This window comes from Peromyscus californicus, unplaced genomic scaffold (genome assembly GCF_007827085.1).
Source record: "Peromyscus californicus insignis strain IS unplaced genomic scaffold, ASM782708v3 Scaffold_4__1_contigs__length_199733344, whole genome shotgun sequence".
Taxonomy (NCBI): domain Eukaryota; kingdom Metazoa; phylum Chordata; class Mammalia; order Rodentia; family Cricetidae; genus Peromyscus; species Peromyscus californicus.
Window position 1 is genome coordinate 72496420 of NW_026294562.1, and position 20104 is coordinate 72516523.

Genomic DNA, 20104 nt, shown 5'->3' on the forward strand with positions numbered 1-20104 from the left:
CAGCTGTGCCCTCTGGTGGACAGGAGTGGATTCTCAGGATTAGAGCAAATGGTTCTTCCACGGGGGAGCTAATTTATGGAGACTGTATTGATATTGTATTAGATGACGATTTTTTTCTTCGTTTCACCCAGGGTGGTAAAACAGATTCCTAAGCCTGTTGTTTTGTGGGGCATGGGAGCACTGGGAAGGAAGACCAATGTGTGTGTGTGTGGCACAGTGAGGATCCTCACTGAGGAATAGAAGCTTCTAGATTGCAATCCTTTATAGCATCACCCACAGACCTCATGTGCTATGCATGCACAATCCACTCTGAATGAAAAAAAAAAAAAAGGCAACCTCAAAGAGACCCAAAAACCACGCCAGAGGGTCTTCCTGTCAAGCTCCTCTGTGTTGGTGGTCGCCTCCCTTCTGCGTTTTTTCTCTCATTATTCTCCAGCAACCTGTTTCTAAGCAACCCTGGTTTCCTAAGGACCATGCTTGTCTGGTAAACTGCACCTCTAGGCATCTGTGGTCGGATCTCTAAGACGTGCTGTTGGATGAAAGTGTGCGACCGCCAAGGATGCCTGTGATGGTGACTATGGGTGGCCACCCTGACAGGATCTAGGATCAACTATGAGACAGGTCTCTGGGTGTCTTCCACGAGTTTCTAGATTAGGTTAACTCAGGTGGGAAGACGCACCCTAACTGTGGGTATCATCATCCATGGGCTGGGGTCCCAGACTGCAGAGGAAGGAGAAAGTGACTGAACACCGGCAGCGTCCGTCCGTCCGTCCGTTTCCTGACTGCAGAGGTGAGGCCGGCTGCCTCAAGCTCCTGATGTCGTGACTCCCCTGCACGATGGACTGCACCCTTGAACTGTGAGCCCACGCAGCCCCTTCTCATTGACGCCGTTTCCTGTCAGGCATTTGAGTACAGCAACAAGAAGAGTAGCTAGTGCAATGGCCGAGGCGTGTTTCTATTTGTAAACTAGTCAGATTCCATGGCCAAACTAGTTGGTGGTGTTGGAAGTCTGGGTCGTGTTTGCTGGGGTGAGGGAGCCTAGGAGAGGCTGGCTGGGGCATGCAAGACCTGACCATTATGGCTTTGTCGTATTTATTTGTTTGTTTGTTTGTTTGTTTATTTGTTTATTATTTATTTATTTATTTATTTATTTATTTATTTATTTATTTATTTAAGGCAGGCTGTCCCAGAACTTGCTTGTAGACCAGGCTGGCCTCGATCGAAGTCACAGAGTTGGGATTACAGGCGTGCACCACCACTGCCCTGCTCCATTGTTTTTTGATATGAGCACTGGTCATATTCGTGTCCACCTCACAATGGTTCATCCATCTATATCCTAGTGGGTTCTTTTTCCACTGGTTTTGAGTTTTCAAAACAGTGCATTAGAATGTCATTTGTCCAGGTTACTGAACATTTATAGGGCTATGATACCCCAAAGTCTTTGTGCCTGAGTGAGTGACTCACTGATCCTCACCTTAATCTGAATTATGAAGGTCAAGTTTTCCAGTATTCACCCCACTGTGCCATAGATATTTCCAACACCATCAGACTCTTGCTGTGTAGCCTGGAGGTAATAGCTACCCCAGTTTCTCTCCTCTCTTGTCTCCCCAGCTCCCATTACTTCTCACGGACTGAACCTGAATGGGAACAACTGTAGAAGCGGGGGACACAGGAGGGAGGGGACAGACCTGGCAGGAGGCTCTTAAAGTCTGGCTCTTTATCTCTGATTCTTCCCCCAGCTCTACCTTTCACATTCCCACCACCCTTCCAGCCTCCTGAGAGCTTCTGTTGGGAAGAAAACTCCCTCAACTGGGTGTCATCCCACAGCAGCCGTCAAAATGCATGTACCCCTCGTTCTTTGCCCAATACCCTCAACTCTCCACATTCTCGAAGACGATAGGAAGCACAGAGAGGTGGACACACCTGAAGGTGACTCTTTATACAACTCTCTCTCTCTTAGGAAAGGGTTTAACTTCTAACCCAGAGGGGACAGGATGTCTCCCAGGACTGCAGGACATTGTGTGAGACTATTAGTAGCTACTGAGGCTCTTAGTCACACAGCTGCAAGAAGATTAGTCTGTCAACAGCCCGAGTGAACTTGGACATGACTTTTCCCCAATCCTATCTTTGGATGAAAAGAGAAACAGATTACCACTAACCTATGATGTGAGAGCTTGAACAGAGGACGCGGTGGAACTAAGCAGCAGACAGCTGAGCCCTGGGCTCCCCTCATTAATGTCCTTTTATTTCCTCTTATGTAGACAGGTTGGTCAGGGCAGGGGATTCGACAGATTCCTCTGAAAACTGTCAAGATGCTGGGAAAACGAATGCAAAGCTGGCATAGATTGGGATGCCCACGGTTTGGATTTTCAAGGTCTGAGATAAGAAACGAAAGAGAACAAATGAGACTTTCAGGATGAGGCTGAGGTGCCAAAGACAGCTGCGTAAGTTCCTGGTTCCCAGTGCTGGCTCCACAGAGAGTATAAATACACAACATTTTAGACATCGTTTAGACACAGTGAAGTGTATAAATCTGTGAGAGTTGTCCCGAGGCCACACCTGTGCTGTCACCTGATCAAAGGGAAGCACATTGTCAGCCTAGCCTCTCCCCACCCCCCACAGAGAGAATGACTGTGCTGACTCCAGCCCTCCCCAGGGTCTGGACTGAGAATGACTCTGGTGTGTGGAACAGCCCCATACCCAATAGAATACCGGCATGAGCCCCAACCGCAAACCCACAACCCAAAGAACCCCCTTCTGGTTCTCTGGCTATTTGGGGACTGTAGCCACCAAAAGCCAGGTAGGTACTAAGTCTGCTTAGATGTTGGTGCCACCCTTGGGCTGACTGGGCTCTGTGCTCCTGGGTTAGCCTTCGGAAAGATATCAGAGGAACTGATGAGCTGTGACACCTCACATCTATACACAAATACCTAATGACATTTACAAGATGGGTCTACTGTGCCCCTGATTTGATTTGTTAGAGTCAACCACAACTACTGGTTGTGCTTTTTCGTTTTAGAAGGTTTTCCCTTGGTATCATTTGGAACGTGATCATCCTTAGGAAACTTGTTGGAGCCCACTAGGTTTCCTAGTGGCTGTACCCAACAGGACTGCATAAGAGGTTGAATGGACCACGGGTCTGGGTACCAGGTGTTTGTAAGGGTCTCATTAGCAAAGGGGGAGGTCTTTTGCTCTACCCCTTGGCCTTGTTATAAATAGCCCTTTGGAATAAAGCTCTGGGCCCGTTTGGGTAAGGATCCAGGGTCACTCGAGTCTATCCTGTGCTTTCTCTGTTTCTTTACTCTCTATTACTAACTAACTCTCTTATCCCTCATTCCTCCAGAGTTCCTGGGGTAAATAAGCGTGGGGGCTGGTCTCCCACAGAAACTGAAAACGATCCCCTGATGGTCGGTCGCTGGTGGCTTGAAGATAGGGACGCCCATGAAGGGGCGAGGGAAGGAAGGAGCAAAAAGGAAACAGAACGGAGAGGGGAAAGCCAGACAAGGCGGACGCTCACGTGGCTTTTGCAGCCTGGCTTGACGAACCCAAACTTCTGCGTGATCTGGTTGGTCCTGAACTCCTGCCATCTGCCATCCACCATCGTCTGGGCTCTGATCTCATACTTCACCAGGCGCTCAGTTCTCAGGCTGATGGCACTGTGCTCGCAGACGGGTGAGGGGCACTCCAAGTCGGTGTGTCTTATTCTCTGCAGAGAGAGTGGCCCATCCAATGTGACCAGGTGACCAGCCTAGTGACCAGGGTGACCAGAGCTAGCTAACAGTTCCTGACACCCAGCCTTCCTGTTTCATTCTATACAGATAGTACCAGGCCATTTCTCCAAACGGCCACCGCTGGAACCCTGTGACGTCGGAGACCTCTCCATATGCAAACCACTTTCAGTGGACTAGGGCTTGGCCGTCACGTCAAGCTTCCTTATTGCTGTGCTGGGATAAAGCTCCAACAGTGTATACACAAAGGCCAATGATGCTGTTACATAATTCATCCCTTCCATTCAGTTAGGAAGATGCCCGAGGGCCTGGTGACCAAGATTGGAGGGCCCAGGCCCAGGCAGAGAAGGGACTTGCTATGGGGACACATTAGAAGGTGGTGGCCAAACTGGGACTAAAACTCAGATTTCATCATTTGGTCATTCATTCATTCATCTATCCTCTTATTCACTCAAAGTTTCTAGGTATGGAGACTGACAGCAAAAAATAGAAAGCCAAGTGAAAGCTTGACGTTTAGAGAAGAGAGATTTCTAAGCAAATCCTAAATGGAATACAGCAGTCCTTCACCACAGTACCCATCATTGTCACTACCCTGTCTGCTAAATATGTGCAATACTGGACTAGGAGCACAGCTCAGCAGTACAGCACATGCTTAGAATGCACACATGTAGTCCAAAGTTTCTCGGGTCCCACGCCTGCCGCCGCCCCCTTCCCATCCCCCAGCCAATTCTAAAATAATCATTCAGAGGCTTAATACTAATTATCAACTGTGTGACCTATGGCAGGCTTCTTGCTAGCTAGCTCTTATAACTTAACCCATTTCTATTCATCTATAAGTTGCCATGTAGCCATGGCTTACCGGTACTTCCACATCTTGCTTCTCCTGGCGGTGGCTGGTGTCTCTCTCCAGACTCCACTTTTCTCTTTCCTGTCTCTCTCCTTGGATTTCCCACCTGCCTCTAAGCTGCCTTGCCATAGGCCAAAGCAGCTTATTGATTAACCAATGGGAACAACATATATTCACAATGTACAGAAAGACATCCCCCAGTACACAAGGCCTTGAGTTCCATCCCTAACTACCAATTTTGGATAAAACATACACAATGCTTCCTATGCCCAGTCTGTTCCAGGTCCTTTGCATAATTACCACATTAATACTCTGAGGTCGGTCCTGCTCTTGTCTTCAGATGCCCTGCTGTGTCACTCTAGACAGACTCATCCCCTCTCCTACTTGTGGGCACTACCTGTCACTTCTTCAAAGTATGACCGTGGGCAAAAAGAAAACATCAGCTATTATGTACAAAGTGACAATGATTTGACTCCCAGGACAGACAAGCTGAACCCTGACTTTGTCAAGAGGCCACATGACATCAAAGGGAAGTCACTCAGAGTTGACAGCCTCATCTACTGCCAGTACCGACCTCCGCAGCTGCTTGTGAAAATCACATGGCATCACATCCATGAGTGTGAACAGTGCTTTCGGACACAGCCTGTGTGAAGGGTGAACTAATGATTCCTCAATTCCGTTTCATCCCGTATGAACGGGCTGGCCCTGAGTGGCTGCTTCAGAGGTGTGCCTTCCCTGTGCTCCTGCTTCTTACCTGCATAGAAAAACTGTAAGAGGTCGCATCATGTCTGATTCCCTTTATCTCAAAGAAGTATCCATATATAGAAATCCTTTCCGAGTAAGTGGTATATTCCTACATTGGGAAAGAGAAGTGACAAAGTGAGAGGGGGGAAATACCATCCGTATTCAAATGCAAGAGGATGCAGGAAAACCAGAGGGACACATTCAGAAACTGCCACTGCTCAGAAACAGCTACCAGCTTCTTCCAATATTCCTAATCATTACTTTGCATGATTCTTTGGGGGAGAAATAATGAGTTCGGTATGGTCTGAAACGACCCGGGGGCTGCAGTGACTCTTGTTCCAATGTGATGGGCCTGTGAGACATGCCATACTATTCTGCAAAAAGATCTGCTTTGGTGGGTCGCTGCAGCCAGGTACTGAATCCATCTCTCAGATGATAGATTTAGATCCCAAGTCCCTGAAACATGAGTTCTTTTAAGATCTGTGCTAATTACCTTAAATAAGTCATACAGCAGCATTAAATATATATGTAGTAAATTAAAAATGTAATAAATATATATAGCAACAAGCCCAAGACAGAGCACAGCCACCCACCCCAGATCCTGTCCTATGACTGAGCACTGAGATGCCTCACACTGGAGCTCCTTGGCCACCCGTGGTTTGATTGGAATCCACTGAATCAGCTCCGTGCATGAGGCAGGTCTTGAAATTTGGACTGGAGACTTGCCGAGTCTTTGGTAGCTGTCAGCCCTTGTGTTTGTGTGTGTGGTGGTGGTGGGGGTTTGTGATTAGCCCATGATTTCCCCAGATGTTTCCTGCTTTTAGGAAGAAAACTCTCAACTCCCAGGAAATCTCTTCCATCCTGGGAAAAGCAGGGACCATTGGTCACCCTAGTGGGAAAATTTGGGCCACACACATCAGATTGCTGACTGGTTTGTTCCTGCCCTCTGTTTTATCAATTTCCTAGGAGTTTGATGGCTCTACTACCAGAGGTCAGAGTGGTCATGGGTGGCCCCATAGAGCTCCTTCGCTCAGCAGAGAAGGGATATCTCTTCCCCTTGGTTGGGTCAAGTTTTCAGTACCTGCCTAAAGAGCAGCCCAAACCTCAGGGCTTGTGTAGAAAGATCTTTCAGGTGAATCATGTTGCCCCCGTTCTCCAGCTGAAAGGGAAGTGCACACAGCTTACCTGATGCATGGTAATGCTCCCCCTTATCATTTCCCATCCACCCACTTCTGGATCTCCAGGCCCCATGGCTTTGTCTTCAGACATTTACTGAAATATATCAGTAAATATATTTACTGAAATCAGTATATATTTACTGAAATATATACTACTATATCCAAGCACTGTTCCCAGTGTTTCCAGAGCATGTGGAGAAGAGAGGAAAATGGCTAAGGAGTGTGATCAGGGGAATAAGAGATGCCCATCAATAGCATCATCGTGGGAATGATCATGGTCACAAATTCAAGAGTGAGCAGGACTCTTGTGTGACATTCTACAGAGAAGATTGGAAAGTGGGGTGTGGATCTCAGGAGCCTGAGCTTACAGCCAAGGGATAAAAGGAAGGATTGGGCTGGGTCAGGGGCTGGGAAGATGGAGCTGGGAACTTTCTCAATGTCAGTCTCTCTGGTCACCTTTAGAGAAGAGTTTGAATTCTATCCTAGAGAAGCAAGAGCTCTCCGTGGAGCGGCCCTCTAATGCACAGGGAGAAGGGCACTTGGAGGGCTGGTTCCAACATCACAATAAGTACTTGTGGAGCTGGCTGAATTTTAACTCGTGACTCATGCATCTTCAGAACTCAAACACTGCCCCGCTTCATCTCTGAAAATGTTCCATTGGAAATGTACAAGAAGCAGGGCAGTTTGTATGGACAATCCACAAAGCAGACACGTGGAAAAATACTCGTGTTTGCCAGTCATAAAAGAAATGCATATTTAAAGATGAAATGCCATTGTTCCCTCCTCAATTAACAAAAGTGGTCTGAAATTTAAATGCTCTATGCTGCCAAGTATGTGGACAGCGGGGGTGAGTTCATTTCTTTCGGGGGGCAGTCATTTGGTCCCAACATTTATTAATATGTACCAGGAACAAAACTGTACATATGCTATAGTGCTAGCATTTCTACTGTGGAAAATCTCCTACAAGCAAATAATTCAAAGTACAGAAAAATAAACTATTATGTGAAAATGTGATCCCTATATAAAGGCTGTTAAGACAATGAAATATTGACTGTGGCTGTTGTCTTTGGGTGATGGTCTGAGGGGATTTCTTTTCTCTATAGTTTGAAGTTTTAATAATAAGTACATTCATATTTGTGTCTACTAGGGCCTGGGTTTGGAGGAAGGTGTGACCAAAACTCTTCAACCCTGGCTAAATTTCCAGATCACAGGCCATGTGGGACCTCGCCCTCTTCTCTTCCCCTGGAGGAGGCTCCAGACAGGCCTCAGAGACCCAGAGATTTCAAATGAGGAACATATCTCCAGAAAAGGCAAAGCTGCTTCCTTGAGAAGCCGACTCACTGCGTGATAATGGTTGGCTGTAACCCGGACCAGCCAGGACTCAGGGAAGAAGTTAATGTGCCTTAACTCCTCCAGATCCTTGCCTTAGAGAGACACAAGGGGAAGTGGTTACGGGCTTGTTCAGAACACAACTTCAAATGTCTGACTTACAAAGGGAACAGCGGAGCCACCAGGTAAGCAAAGAGGGCTAGTTTCCCTTGAATATTTGCTGATAAACAGGAGGCCAGCAGCCAAGAATCACTATGGCTGTATGCATACCCCAAATTTATTCCTTTTTGCGGGGAGGGGGTTCGAGACAGGGTTTCTCTGTGAAACAGTCCTGGCTGTTCTAGAACTCACTCTGTAGACCAGGCTGGCCTCAAACTCACTGAGATCTGCCTGCGTCTGCCTCCAGAGTGCTGGGATGGAAAGCGTGCACCACTACCACTTTCCCATCCCAAATTTATTCTTAAAAGAAAAAAAAAAAACCTTACAGTACCAAGGAGATAACCCAGTGGGCAGAGTTCTTGCCACTCAAGTGTAAGGATTGGAGTTCTGGGTGGACACCTGTAGACCCAGAGCTGGGGAGGTAGACAGGAGAACCCTGGAGCAAGCTGGCTAGCTAGGCCAGCCCAATTAGTGAGAGACTCTGTCTCAATATATAAGATGGAGAATGATGAGGAAGACACTTGATGTCAAATTCTACATGAACACACAAATGCACATGCTTGCATGCTTACACATATATGGACATGGACACACACACACACACACACACACACACACACACACACACACACACACACAGACTTATACAAAGAAACTTCAAAAGGAATAAAATAATCACTCCAAACTGGAGAGCAATTTCAATTTAATAAGAAATGTCGCCGGGCGGTGGTGGCGCACGCCTTTAATCCCAGCACTCAGGAGGCAGAGCCAGGCGGATCTCTGTGAGTTCGAGGCCAGCCTGGGCTACCAAGTGAGTTCCAGGAAAGGCGCAAAGCTACACAGAGAAACCCTGTCTCGAAAAACCAAAAAAAAAAAAAAAAGAAATGTCTTGTACTATATACTATTTTTTAAAGTTTCAGTTCGCCAGATGTGGTGGCTCATGCCCTTAAGGCAGGTACTTGAGAAGCAGAGGCAGGAGGATCTCTGTGGGTTTGAGGCTAACCTGGTATACACAGTGAGCTCCAGGCCAGCCAGAGCTACATAGTGAGACCCTGTATCAAACAGACAAACACAAAACCAAATAATTCTAGCATTTAAGTTATATTATTTTTAAAGAAACAATCTCAACAACCCTGCCAGAACACATCACTGCCAAATGAGCCTTCATTGGTTCTCAGGAAACTCGTGAACAGAGAAAGTTGACATCAAAGTCTCTGAGTCCGGCCAGGCAGGGCCTTTCCCTTTGAACAGTTCGCCAAGGTTTTTCCACCCTCTTGACATTACTATCAACAAACATTACAGAGGAAAAGGGAAGCAGCGACTTGGGCTGTGCACTGGTCCTATTCAAAACTGCTTCTGGCAGGGCTGGAGAGATGGTTCAATGGTTTAGTGTTCTACTGCTCTCATAGAGGACCTGAGTTCAGTCCCAACACCTACAACAGGTAGCTCATGACCACTGTAGTTCTAGCTCCAGCGGGCTCGATGTCCTCTTTTGGCTTCTGCAGGCAATTTCACCCTCTATCCCATACAATCAAAAATAATAAATCTTTTATTATTATTTTTTTAATCTGCTTCTGACCAGACATGGTGGCACACACCTGTAATCCCAGCACTTGTAAGGTGGAAACAAAAGAATCAGAAGTTTGAGGCCAGTCATAACAAGTTCAAAGCCATCCTGGGTGACATGAGACTCTGTCTCAGAAAACAAAAAACAACAGTCAGTGAGATGACTCGGAGAAAAGGGTGCTTGCTGACAAGCCTGATGGCCTGAGTTCAAATCCTCGGGATTCGTAAGATAGAGAGTCGACTCCTGTGAGCTGTCCTCTGATCTGTTTCTGTTTTTATTTTCCCTGGAGTCCCTAACATGTCCATAAATTACAGAACACATCATCCCCCAGTTCAAGCATTCCAGCGTCCTGGCTGCAGTCCTGGCTGGCCAGGGGCTGGGGTGAAAATGATGTTATCAGTGTCACAAGAGCATCTAGAAGCAGCTTGCCCTGAGCTCCCTGACTCCATCAGGCACTCCCAAGTTTTCAGCTATTACCACATCCCACAGATCTGGGAATGGCTTTGAAATAGTTCTCAAAAGTCCTTCCGGATGCAGCTATCTCACACAGAGTGGCCCTCCTGAGCTGCCCGGAACATATAGGCAATATTTTCCTCCTCTTTCCACATCATGTCACCTTTCCTCCACCCAGAGCATGAGGAACAGGCAACAGAAGAAGTCCCAGCTTAGGACACAGACCTGGCACTTTAGGGTTCATTGGACAATGCCTCTCAAATGTATTCAGATGAAAAAAATGTGCCTCGGGTGCATGCAGTGAAGGAAACATCGAGTTAGTTTGTGGGAAACTGTCCCGGTGTGTGTCATAAGGGGGAATTGAAAGCATTACCCCAAGCCTCTTGTACCACATCAGGTCAGCCAATTAGAAAACCAATAAACGGCAGTGAACTCTTCTGGTCTCATGCTCTGCTCCGTACTCACCGCAGGAGGGGACAGGAAATGAAGTTGAGGTTAATATGCTTAGCCTGAGCATGTTAGAAACCAGAGACGAAGTGGCTCACAGATGGCTGGAGAGGAGAGAGCCAGGCTGGGCTATGCTTTGCAACAAAGTTGGAGCAGAAGTGACTGAGGACTTCTAAAGAACTGCAGTCTAGCTGATAAAGAAGGGGGGGCCACACTGCAGACTCCGGGAAGCCCGCCCGCATTTCCTTATCTAGAGAAGACCGTAAAGCATTTCACCTGCTGGGACAAATGGTTCCAGCAGGTGAAATGCTTAAGAGAGAGCCAGTTTTTCTCCCAAACTGCTAAACAAATGAAGTGACCTAGAAGCTGATCCCATGCAGCAGCAGGTGATTCAATTAGATGCCAAGAGAACATCCTCGGGCTATGAGTGTATTATCCAGCTCAGGAGGTAGAGGGCTTGCTAGCATTCATAACTTGACAGGGTCAGATCCCCAGCACCACATAAACGGAGTGTAGGGAAACATATAATCCTAGATGGGGGTGGGGGGCTTTGGGTGGTGACACAGGCCTGTAATCCCAGAACTCAGGAGGCTAAGGCAGGAATCATCACAAGCGTGAAGCCAGCATTGGCTGTCAACCTGACACACTTGGGAAAAGGGACCCTCAGTTGAAGACTTGCCTCCATCAGATCGATATGTGGGCATGACCGTGGGGCATTTTCTTGATTGCTAATTGATGTAGGAGTGCTCGACCCACTGTGGGTGGTGCCGTCCCTAGGCAGGTGGACCTGAGCCGCATAAGAAAGCTAGTAGAATGTGAACCTGGGAGTAAGCAGGTAAGCGACTTTCCCCAATGGTTCCCTTCTCCCCTTCTGCCCTGACTCCTCTCACTAATAGACCTGGAAGTGGAAGCCAAATATACCTTTCCTTCCTAATTTGCTTTTGGTCATGGTGTTTATCACGACAACAGAAAGCAAACAATGAGAGCCCTTTCTACCCATCATGCGATTCATGGAACTTCTCGGTTAGCCCCCATTTTGCAGCTGGGGTTCCTGAGATGGAAGTCATACATCTCGGAAGTGACAACCCCAGGGAGCATTCCTGTAGCAACATCTGCTGGGGGTTCATCCCAAACAGCCTTCCCATGCATGCAGCCACATGGGTGGTGACACTTACCACTGGTGATGCCGTGCAGACGCAGACACAGGAAGAGTGGTGTCCAGCTCTGCCCGGTATCCTGTTCCAGAAAGCAGCACTTCTTGGGAAAGCTTGGAAGAGAAGAATAGAAAGCCTTCAGAAAACTCCTCTCTGGAAGGAGTGAGCTGCTGAAAGCCATGACCTAGAGACCCAGCAGGGCTAGACAAGGCAGAAGTACGGACGCAGGGACCACTTAGATAATACAAAGAGATGAGTGGTTACGTTCCCCTCTACCTCTGAGCCACAGGCTCACAGGCTCACAGGCTACTTGAGAGGCTGAGGCAGGAGGATGGCATACCACACATGGACTATAGAGTGAATTTGGGTATGTATGCCTAGAACATACATATTAAATGAATGACAGCATCCTATGTCATTCACAGGGGATTTCTCTACATTTCTCCTTTGAGTTTTACAAATCTGTGGAACAGACAAGGTAAGTTCTGTCAGCTCCATCTTACAGAAAGCTGAGACTTGGCTAGGCTTTAAACCCCAGAACTGAACATCTGACTCCTTCACAGATGCTGCGCTTGCACTAAAAACCAAAAAGGCTCTGGTAGTAGCCATTGCTGGTAGAATTAGGAAGAACCTGAGAGCCAACTCTGGATCCCTGGTTTCACTACCAGTTCTGTGATGGCCAGTGTCATTGCTAGTGCTGATTAACTGCAACGCAGGCTGAAGGTCAGGAATGGGTAGAGAAGGTCAGATTCCCAAGGGAAAGATGTTCCCATGGAGGCTCACACCTACCACCCTTGATACAGGGTAATCAGTGAGCTGCCGCTTAAATACAGCCAGATGCAACCACAGCAGGGAAAGGCCAGGCCTAGGGGAAGCGTGTCTTCCTCAAACACAGAAGCCATGAGGTTCCCATTTTGCTACACCGCTTGGAGTGGGAAGGCTACTGGAGGAGACCCAGGGCCGTGACCCTCCCTTTAGGAAGCACTTGGGCAGAAGGACTGTCAGCCAGGCCCTCTCTGGACAACCATCCTGTCTCAGAGAAATGGGGAAGAGCTTTGAGACAAGCACTTGAACTCCATAACCCTGGGAAAGTGGTGAGGACACAGACGGTTAGGGCTAGTCTGAGAGGTTATGGTCAGCTCATCAACCAACCAATCTGGGGGCCTGGAGTCAGGCACACCATAGTCCACTCCTGGCCTGGACACCCATCAGTCATGTGACTGAGCCTGTCTGAGCTTAATTCTCCTCTGTGGAGACAAGAGCCACATGTGTCTCCTATGGTGGATGGAAGAAGCCGAGGTGACAGTGATTGGGAAGTACCAGGCACAGTTGCTGGAACCCAGCAAAGTCTTCTGTGCCTTATAAGTCTTCCCAGGGCTCAGGCATGTTGGGAACATGGAGTTGCTCCTGGTGACATTCATCATCATTGTTATCCAAACTCACAGAGATCCACCTACCTGGTGGCCTCTGATTTTCTAAATTCTCAGAGGGCCTGAGGGGTGTGACCCACACTCTGGAACCAATCCACCTCACTCTTCTCCTATTGCTTGGTGACATCCTCTGACTATGCCACCACACAGGTCTAGCCCAGCACCTTTCTACCTGTCCTGATGGTGATAGCAAACTTCCATCTGATGTCACACAATAGGAGCAGGTGGGCTGCCTGGCTGGGGACCTCCTGCCTGGCTGTGCTGACGGATTCCAGGGCTTGTACAGCTTGTCTGCCCAGCCACAGTGCTCTGTCTGTGCATAGACCTCATGGATGGCTCACTACTTTTCAGGAACAAACTGTCTAAAGTTCCTCAACCCTCAAGGATTGGACCCCTCAGGGAAGACAGTTCCTGGAAACTCCAACACAAACTGGTCACTTCTGGGTCCTGCTTTCAAGGTGTACTCTCCCCAGACCTCCTGAAATGTGGTGCTGGAGGCAAATCCCCTTCTGAGGTCACAGACTGCAATTTTTAAGACCATTCCAGCCACAATTTTCTCACTTTCTTCTTCCCACCATCTGCTGGGGACAGTGTCCCTTCCTGGTGGTAAGTGTGAGGCTCACAGCTCTACTGGCCCTGCATTTTACACCTGAGCCATGAGGTCCAGGCCTGAGGATTCCGACATGCGCTGTTCGGTAGAAGAATCTAATATTATACCTGGGTGTATTAGCTACTTGTTTGTTTGTTGCCTGACAGAAGCATCTGAAGGGAGAAAAGGTGGTTTTTTGTTTTATTTTGATTTTTTTCCCCTCACAGCTTCAGAGGGATTTCGGTCCCTCATAGACGAGAAGGCATGGTGGAACCACTCTCTGTGGGCAGCAATCTGTGGTAGAGATGTCTCATATCCTGGTAGGCCAGGAAGCCAAGAACACAGGCTGGAACCAGGGTCAGGTGTGACCTTCATAGACCAGGTACTTCTGCTAGTCAGGACCCACCTCTTAAAGGTTCTACAGCCCTCAGGAGAGCACTGCAAAAAAACAAGCCAGAGTCACAGGCCTGTAACTCAGGCTACCTGAGAGGCTGAGGCAGGAGAATGACAAACCATACAAGGACTACAGAGTTAGTTCTGGCCAGTCCGAGTAACTTAGTGAGACATTATCTCCAAATTATAAGTTAAAAAAAGGGCTGGGATTACAGCACAGTGTTCTGGTGCACACCAAGCATACGTGTGACACTATGTCCCATGTGCATGTGCACACGCGTGCCACACACACACACACACACACACACACACACACACACACGCCACACGCTGGGGACCGAGTATTTAAAACATGAGCCTGTGAGGGCGTTTCAGATCCAAACTATAGCACCGCAGACACCAAGAACTACAATTTCTGCTCCTTCAGGAACCAGATCAGTCAAGTCTGTAGAGAACGGAGGCGAGGAAGGAGAGGGCTTAGGCTAATGAACATAAAGTTTCAGTTTGCCAAGGCAACAAAGTTCTGAAGATGGTTCATGATGCCACTAAAGTGTAGACAGAAGAAAGTTGAAAACGGCAAATTGTATGGCGAGTACATTTGACCACAATTTAAAAAAAAAAGATTTAAGGTTTCAGAATTATTTCACTTATTTGAGAAGTATTTGAACCCCCCATACACATAAATAAATAAATTATATATATATAGGTTTTTTTTTTCTAGACTTTCTCTGGGTAGCCCTGGCTATCCTGGAACTCACTATATAGACTAGGCTGCCTCTGCCTCCCAAGTGATTAGATTAAAGGTGTGAGCCGCCACCACCACCCTGCAATAAATAATATTTTAAATGGACTTGGAAGTTTCCTGCCTTGTTCATGATCAAGTATATGGGTTTTACCAGCTGTTTGCTTAGTTTCTGTCAACTTGACACAAACTAGACTCACTGAGGAAGAGAGAACTTCAGAAGAGGAAATCACCTCCATCAGACTGGCCTGTAGGCACATCTGTGGGACGTTTTCTTGATTAACAGTTGATGTGAGAGCACCCAGGACACTGTGGGCAGTGCCACACCCCTGGGTAAGTGGTCCTGGGTGGTGTAAGAAAGCAATCCAGACAAGCCAAGCTAGTAAGCAGAGTTCCATCATGGTTTCTGCAATGGCTTCCTTCCATGACGGCCTATACCCAGAAGCTAAAATCAACCCCTCTCTCTTCAGGTTTCTTTGGGTCTGCGTTTTACCACAGCAACAGGAAAGCAAAGGAATGTAGCAGCTTTCCTGAATTCTTCAGTAGGTGGGATGGAATGGGAGCTTTTCCTCAGTGGAGAAAAGCATTAGCTTTGTTTACATATTCTTTCCTATAAGGAGATGTTAAGATTTATTCTGGACAGCCTGGACAGCTTGTCTGCTTTTCCAAAATAATCACTTGGAAGAAACAGCCTGTAAGGTGCCAAGGTATGTGTGTCTGTCTGTCTGAGTGCTCATGTGTGGGTGTATAAAAGTATGTGTGCACATGTGTATGCAGGTGTGTGTGTTGCATGTGTGTGTTCACATGTGTGCTTGTGTAGGAGCGCAGGCTGCCTTCCTTCACCGGTGTACGTAGCAATAAAAGCACCGGGCTGAATCGAGGGGCCTCCCATCAGTGTCCCAGGCACATGGGACACATTCAGGAAGTATTTGGTGAGTGAATGAAACATTTTGTAAAGGTCCATGAGGGAAAGAAAATGGAGCAGAAATGGCTCAGACATAAATATCTACATTTGCTTCTAGCATTTCTTCAGATGAGGCTGGAACAGGTGAGAAGGGAGCTATGTGACTGTGGTTGTTGGTTACTATTCTTAACCTCCTTAAGGATGCCTAGCCAGCCAGACTGCTCCTGCAGCTGTAGCTCGGCCTCCTGGTAGGCTACACATCCTTGCTCTCTAGTATTCATGCAGCTTGTCTCACTGTGGCCACATTCGAACAGTCTCACATAGGAGGTCCCCATAATGTGCGGTCCTCAGTGTCCACTCTATTTCTTCTCAAGAAGAAGGCTTAAGTTCACTGTCATTCAAATGATTTCACCAGTATGTTCACTGTCCCAGTAGAAGATGCTATCCTCACTGCTAAGGTTGGGCCAGTGAGATGACTTCAATACAGGCGAATATCAGTCCCAAGGAAAATTGAAGGAGCTAGGGTTTGGGGTGATGTTGAGTGGCTAGAAGTTTGAGGTTCGGGGTCAAATGTGAGTCAGTATGCTGAGAAGTGTCTATGTGCACTACACACTGGGAAGAAGGCCCACGGGCCAGCTCCATGAAGCCCATCCTTGGTGGAGGGGCCCACACTTCAACTCCCTTCTAGTACATTTTCCTCACACCTTAACCACAGCTCCAATGAGTCACTACATGATAGCTCACTCCCTATCTCCCCATGCGAAGACAAGAGCTGACCTGCAGCCAAGTGGTAATTTTCCCTGGTGGGCATGACTCATTGGAAAGAGTGTCTCTGGGATATTAAAAGAGGTGGGAGGTGGGACTAAAACATTTGGGTTCCAAGCAAATTATATAGAAACCGAGCACAGCACACACAATTCTGCCACGAATAATGCTTTCCCCAAATAACAAGACAAGAAAAGAGCAGGCTTTGCCGTTAGCATGGTGCCCAGATGTTCCAGGAATGGATGAGGTGTTTCAGGACAATCCAGATGAAACTTGGCTCAAACAGGTCAATTTGCTCATTAATATGCGAAGCCATACTTATCTGCTAAGTTCCTGTGTGCAAAGAACATGCCTCATCGTGTCAAGAGGTCCCAATTTCTGTTCCTACAGGAACATGGGCCAGAGAAGAAAGCAAGGTTGCCCGTGGCTTCCTTTCTGGAACAGACTCTTTAAAGCTACTTGGGATAGTCTTTGGCTACAGGGTCACCACACTCACCCATGTCTTGGATGATACGAATGTAATTTCACATTTAATATAGAAGTGTTATGGTTTGCTCTTAAATACTCTCCCTGCGCTCATGTGGTAGACTTGGTCACTAGGGATGGAGAAGCCTTCAGGTTTGGGCCTCGTGGGAAGAAGTGAGACCTCCAGTGCTGCTCTAGGTGGGATATTACGACCCTAATCCTTTCTTTCTTTTTGCTTCCTGGTCACCATGAAGTGAGCAGCTTTGCACCCCCTATCATGTTCGGTGTCAACACAAGCCCAAAGGTCACAGAGCCAGTCGACCATGCATTGAAACCCTTGCCCCTGAGCCAGAAGAGACCTTAACTCGGGGAAATGGCTCAGTGGGTAAAGCGCAAGCATGAGGACCTGAGTTTGGATCCTGAGAACCCATGAGAAGCCAGGCGTAGTAGTAGCACGTGTGCCTGTAACCCAGGGCTCCTGTGGTGAGGTAGGAGACAGAGACAGGAGAATCCCCAGAAGTCCGATGGCCAGCTAACCTGTTGCAGCTAACAGTAAACAAGAGACTGTGTCTCAAACAGGGTGGAAAGTGAAGACCAACACCCAAGGCTGGCCTTGATGTGTGTTCTGTGGCACACACATCTCCACACACACCACACCCATGTGTGCTTGTGCATGTTTGTACACACACACACACACACACACACACACACACACTACACATACATACACATGAGAGAGAGAGATATTAAAACAAACAGGAGCCTTTCAGAATTGTGCAGATAAACAGAGGTAATGAATAGGAAGTTTTCTTGGGAGTGCCCAGTAAGATACTCCCAAAGGGCACTCAGTATTATTACTCTAATTATTAGTTTTTACTTGAATGTTGAGATACACTAATTTTTAGATCATTTAAGTTTAGAGACTATAAGAAACCAGATTCATGCTAGGAAACTTCTGCACATTCAAATGCTTTTCATTTTTTCAGAAAACTCAGAATTTTATATGCTATCTAAAAAAGTATAAATGAAAACATCTGGCCTGATGTTTTAAGATCAGTGTAGTATGGTCATTTTCCTGAACTGTTACCTTCTGCATCATGGTTGTGACTGGGCACACCAGTTCCCCAAGCGTGTGGCTATCTCATAGCCAAACATCTGTGTGCGATCAACTCTTCTAAGTGGTTTGAAGCATCCTGTCACCACAGGCTTCAGCCTATGCTCTCCAGATGATGTTAATGAAAATTATATTACTGACCTTTTTTTCCCTCACAATATTTTAAGCAAAATAGATAGCCATAGGGATAGCTCAGTGAGTAAAAGTGCTTGCCACCAAGCCTGACGACAACCTGAGCTTGGGCCCCAGGGACTCACACAGTGGAAGGAGAGAACTGACTTCTACACGTTGTCCTCTGACCTCCCTGTGCATTTGGTGGCATGCACACCCACACCATAAATAAGTACATGATTCTTCAATTAATTAAAATGCTTTAAACCAAGATACATCCAATTTATTGATCAACGTTAAGGTGCATTACCTGCTAAAAAATGCCAGCATGGTCTCGTGGATTGGAATCATCTGGACCTTGCCGTTCAGCTGCAGGTAAACCCACATGAGTAAGGTTTTCAGGAGATGGAACTCACTAAAGGTGAACAAGCTGGTCAAAATGACAGATGGAGAAGAAATGTTAGGACGAGGAGGGAAAAGCCACTTGTAAGAAAAAGAAAAGATAAAAATAAGTCTGGGGGTGGGACACAGCCAGCCGGAGTCTGTAAGTGGCCTCAGACAATGAGATGCTGAGTCACTTGTTTAGGGTGACTCAGCTCAGCTGAGGGAGAACTAGGAACCGGAGGCTGGGCCCTGAGCCCTCAGCCACCTGCCATGCCGTTACTGACATGATGTCCTCATTTGGGGAGCTCTCACTAAATGCTGTGTTTTCAAGTCATTATAGGTTCTACTGTAATCCCATAGCACAAGCCTATGAAATTGAGATAGACGTGCCTGGCTTTGATAGCTGTTGAAGTTGGTCCTAGCCTTGTGTTTATTTAGCATTTCAATTTGTGTTCATTGTGACTCTTTGCATTTATTTTAATTTTGATACATTGCACACAGATACTTGATAAGTTAGGCTATTCAGTCAGCCATTATCCCTTCTTGCCTGCTAAATTTTGCAGCCAAAGAGAGTGTCTCATTGGCCTCACTGGACCTTGGCCTGGCTTGAGGCTGAAATGAATAACTTATCTCAGGTTACACTGTTCTGGGCTCAGACCCAGGCATGGGTCTGGAACCTCTGGGACAGGGCTGTGATCCCTCAGCTGTGAAAAGGCAATCCTAGCCACTTCTCAGAATGGCAGTGGTGAAGACCAGAGGAGAGGACTCACTGTGTAAGTGTCCAGCTGTTGCTGTAACTGTCACAGGGCAGCTTAAGAGGACACACATTCATCATGGTTCTCTGGAGGTCAGAAGTACGAAATGGAGCTCACTGGGCTCTGATCACGGTGTGAACAGGATCAGTTAGTCCTTCCTGGAGGCTCTAGGGAGAGTTTTCCCCTGCCTGTCTTGGCACCTGGAAAGCTCTATCATCCCCTGGCTTTGGCCCCTTCTTTGGCCGAGTCAGCAACGCAGCATCTTCTGATGGCCTCTGCCTCCGACTCTTCCCTTTCACACATGGTAAGAGCCTTCCTGTGACACGCTGGGCTGACCCCATGCCCCAGGGTAGCCTTGAGTTTTGAAGTCAGCCAGTTAGCGTTTTTTCATTCTACCTGCAACCCCAACTCACCTTTGTCATGTCAGAGTTCAGAGGTTCTAGGGATTATGTGGGCATCCTTGGGGGCCATTACCGTGCTGACCACACACAGATAAAGTACTTAGGACACTGCCCGGCACAGGACAATGTGCTCAGCCACGGCAGGCCTTACTCGAAGTGGCAGCGATGGCTCCTGACTCTAGAGCCCATGCTGTGGCTACAGCAGCGAGAACCCACAATGTCACATGGTGTGGTGACACACGCCTTTAATCCCAGCACTCGGGAGGCAGAGGCAGGCGGATCTCTGTGAGTTTGAGGCCAGGCTGGTCTGCAGAGTGAGTTCCAGGACAGCCAGGGCGACACCGTGAAAGCCCACCACATCCAAAGCCACTGCAGCCCTCTCTAAGGCCTCAGGCTTCTGCTGACTCGACTAGCAAAGGAACTGTTTCAGCACTTCTTAAACCCA

At 47.5% G+C, this 20104-nt stretch overlaps 1 protein-coding gene across 2 annotated transcripts in view; it reads right to left on the reverse strand.

The window, feature by feature from the left end:
• Positions 1-2216: 2216 nt before the first annotated feature.
• Positions 2217-20104, reverse strand: part of Btbd16 (BTB domain containing 16) — a 52141-nt gene continuing 34253 nt past the window's right edge. The window contains exons 9-15 of one of the 2 annotated variants that reach the window (XM_052712393.1): positions 18430-18549; positions 11628-11719; positions 7839-7921; positions 6401-6478; positions 5330-5428; positions 3518-3706; positions 2217-2376 (exon numbers count right to left, since the gene is read on the reverse strand). In XM_052712393.1, coding sequence (XP_052568353.1) covers positions 2308-2376; positions 3518-3706; positions 5330-5428; positions 6401-6478; positions 7839-7921; positions 11628-11719; positions 18430-18549 — 730 coding nt within the window. In that variant the 3' untranslated portion in view covers positions 2217-2307. The other variant, XM_052712392.1, reaches the window with a different exon arrangement.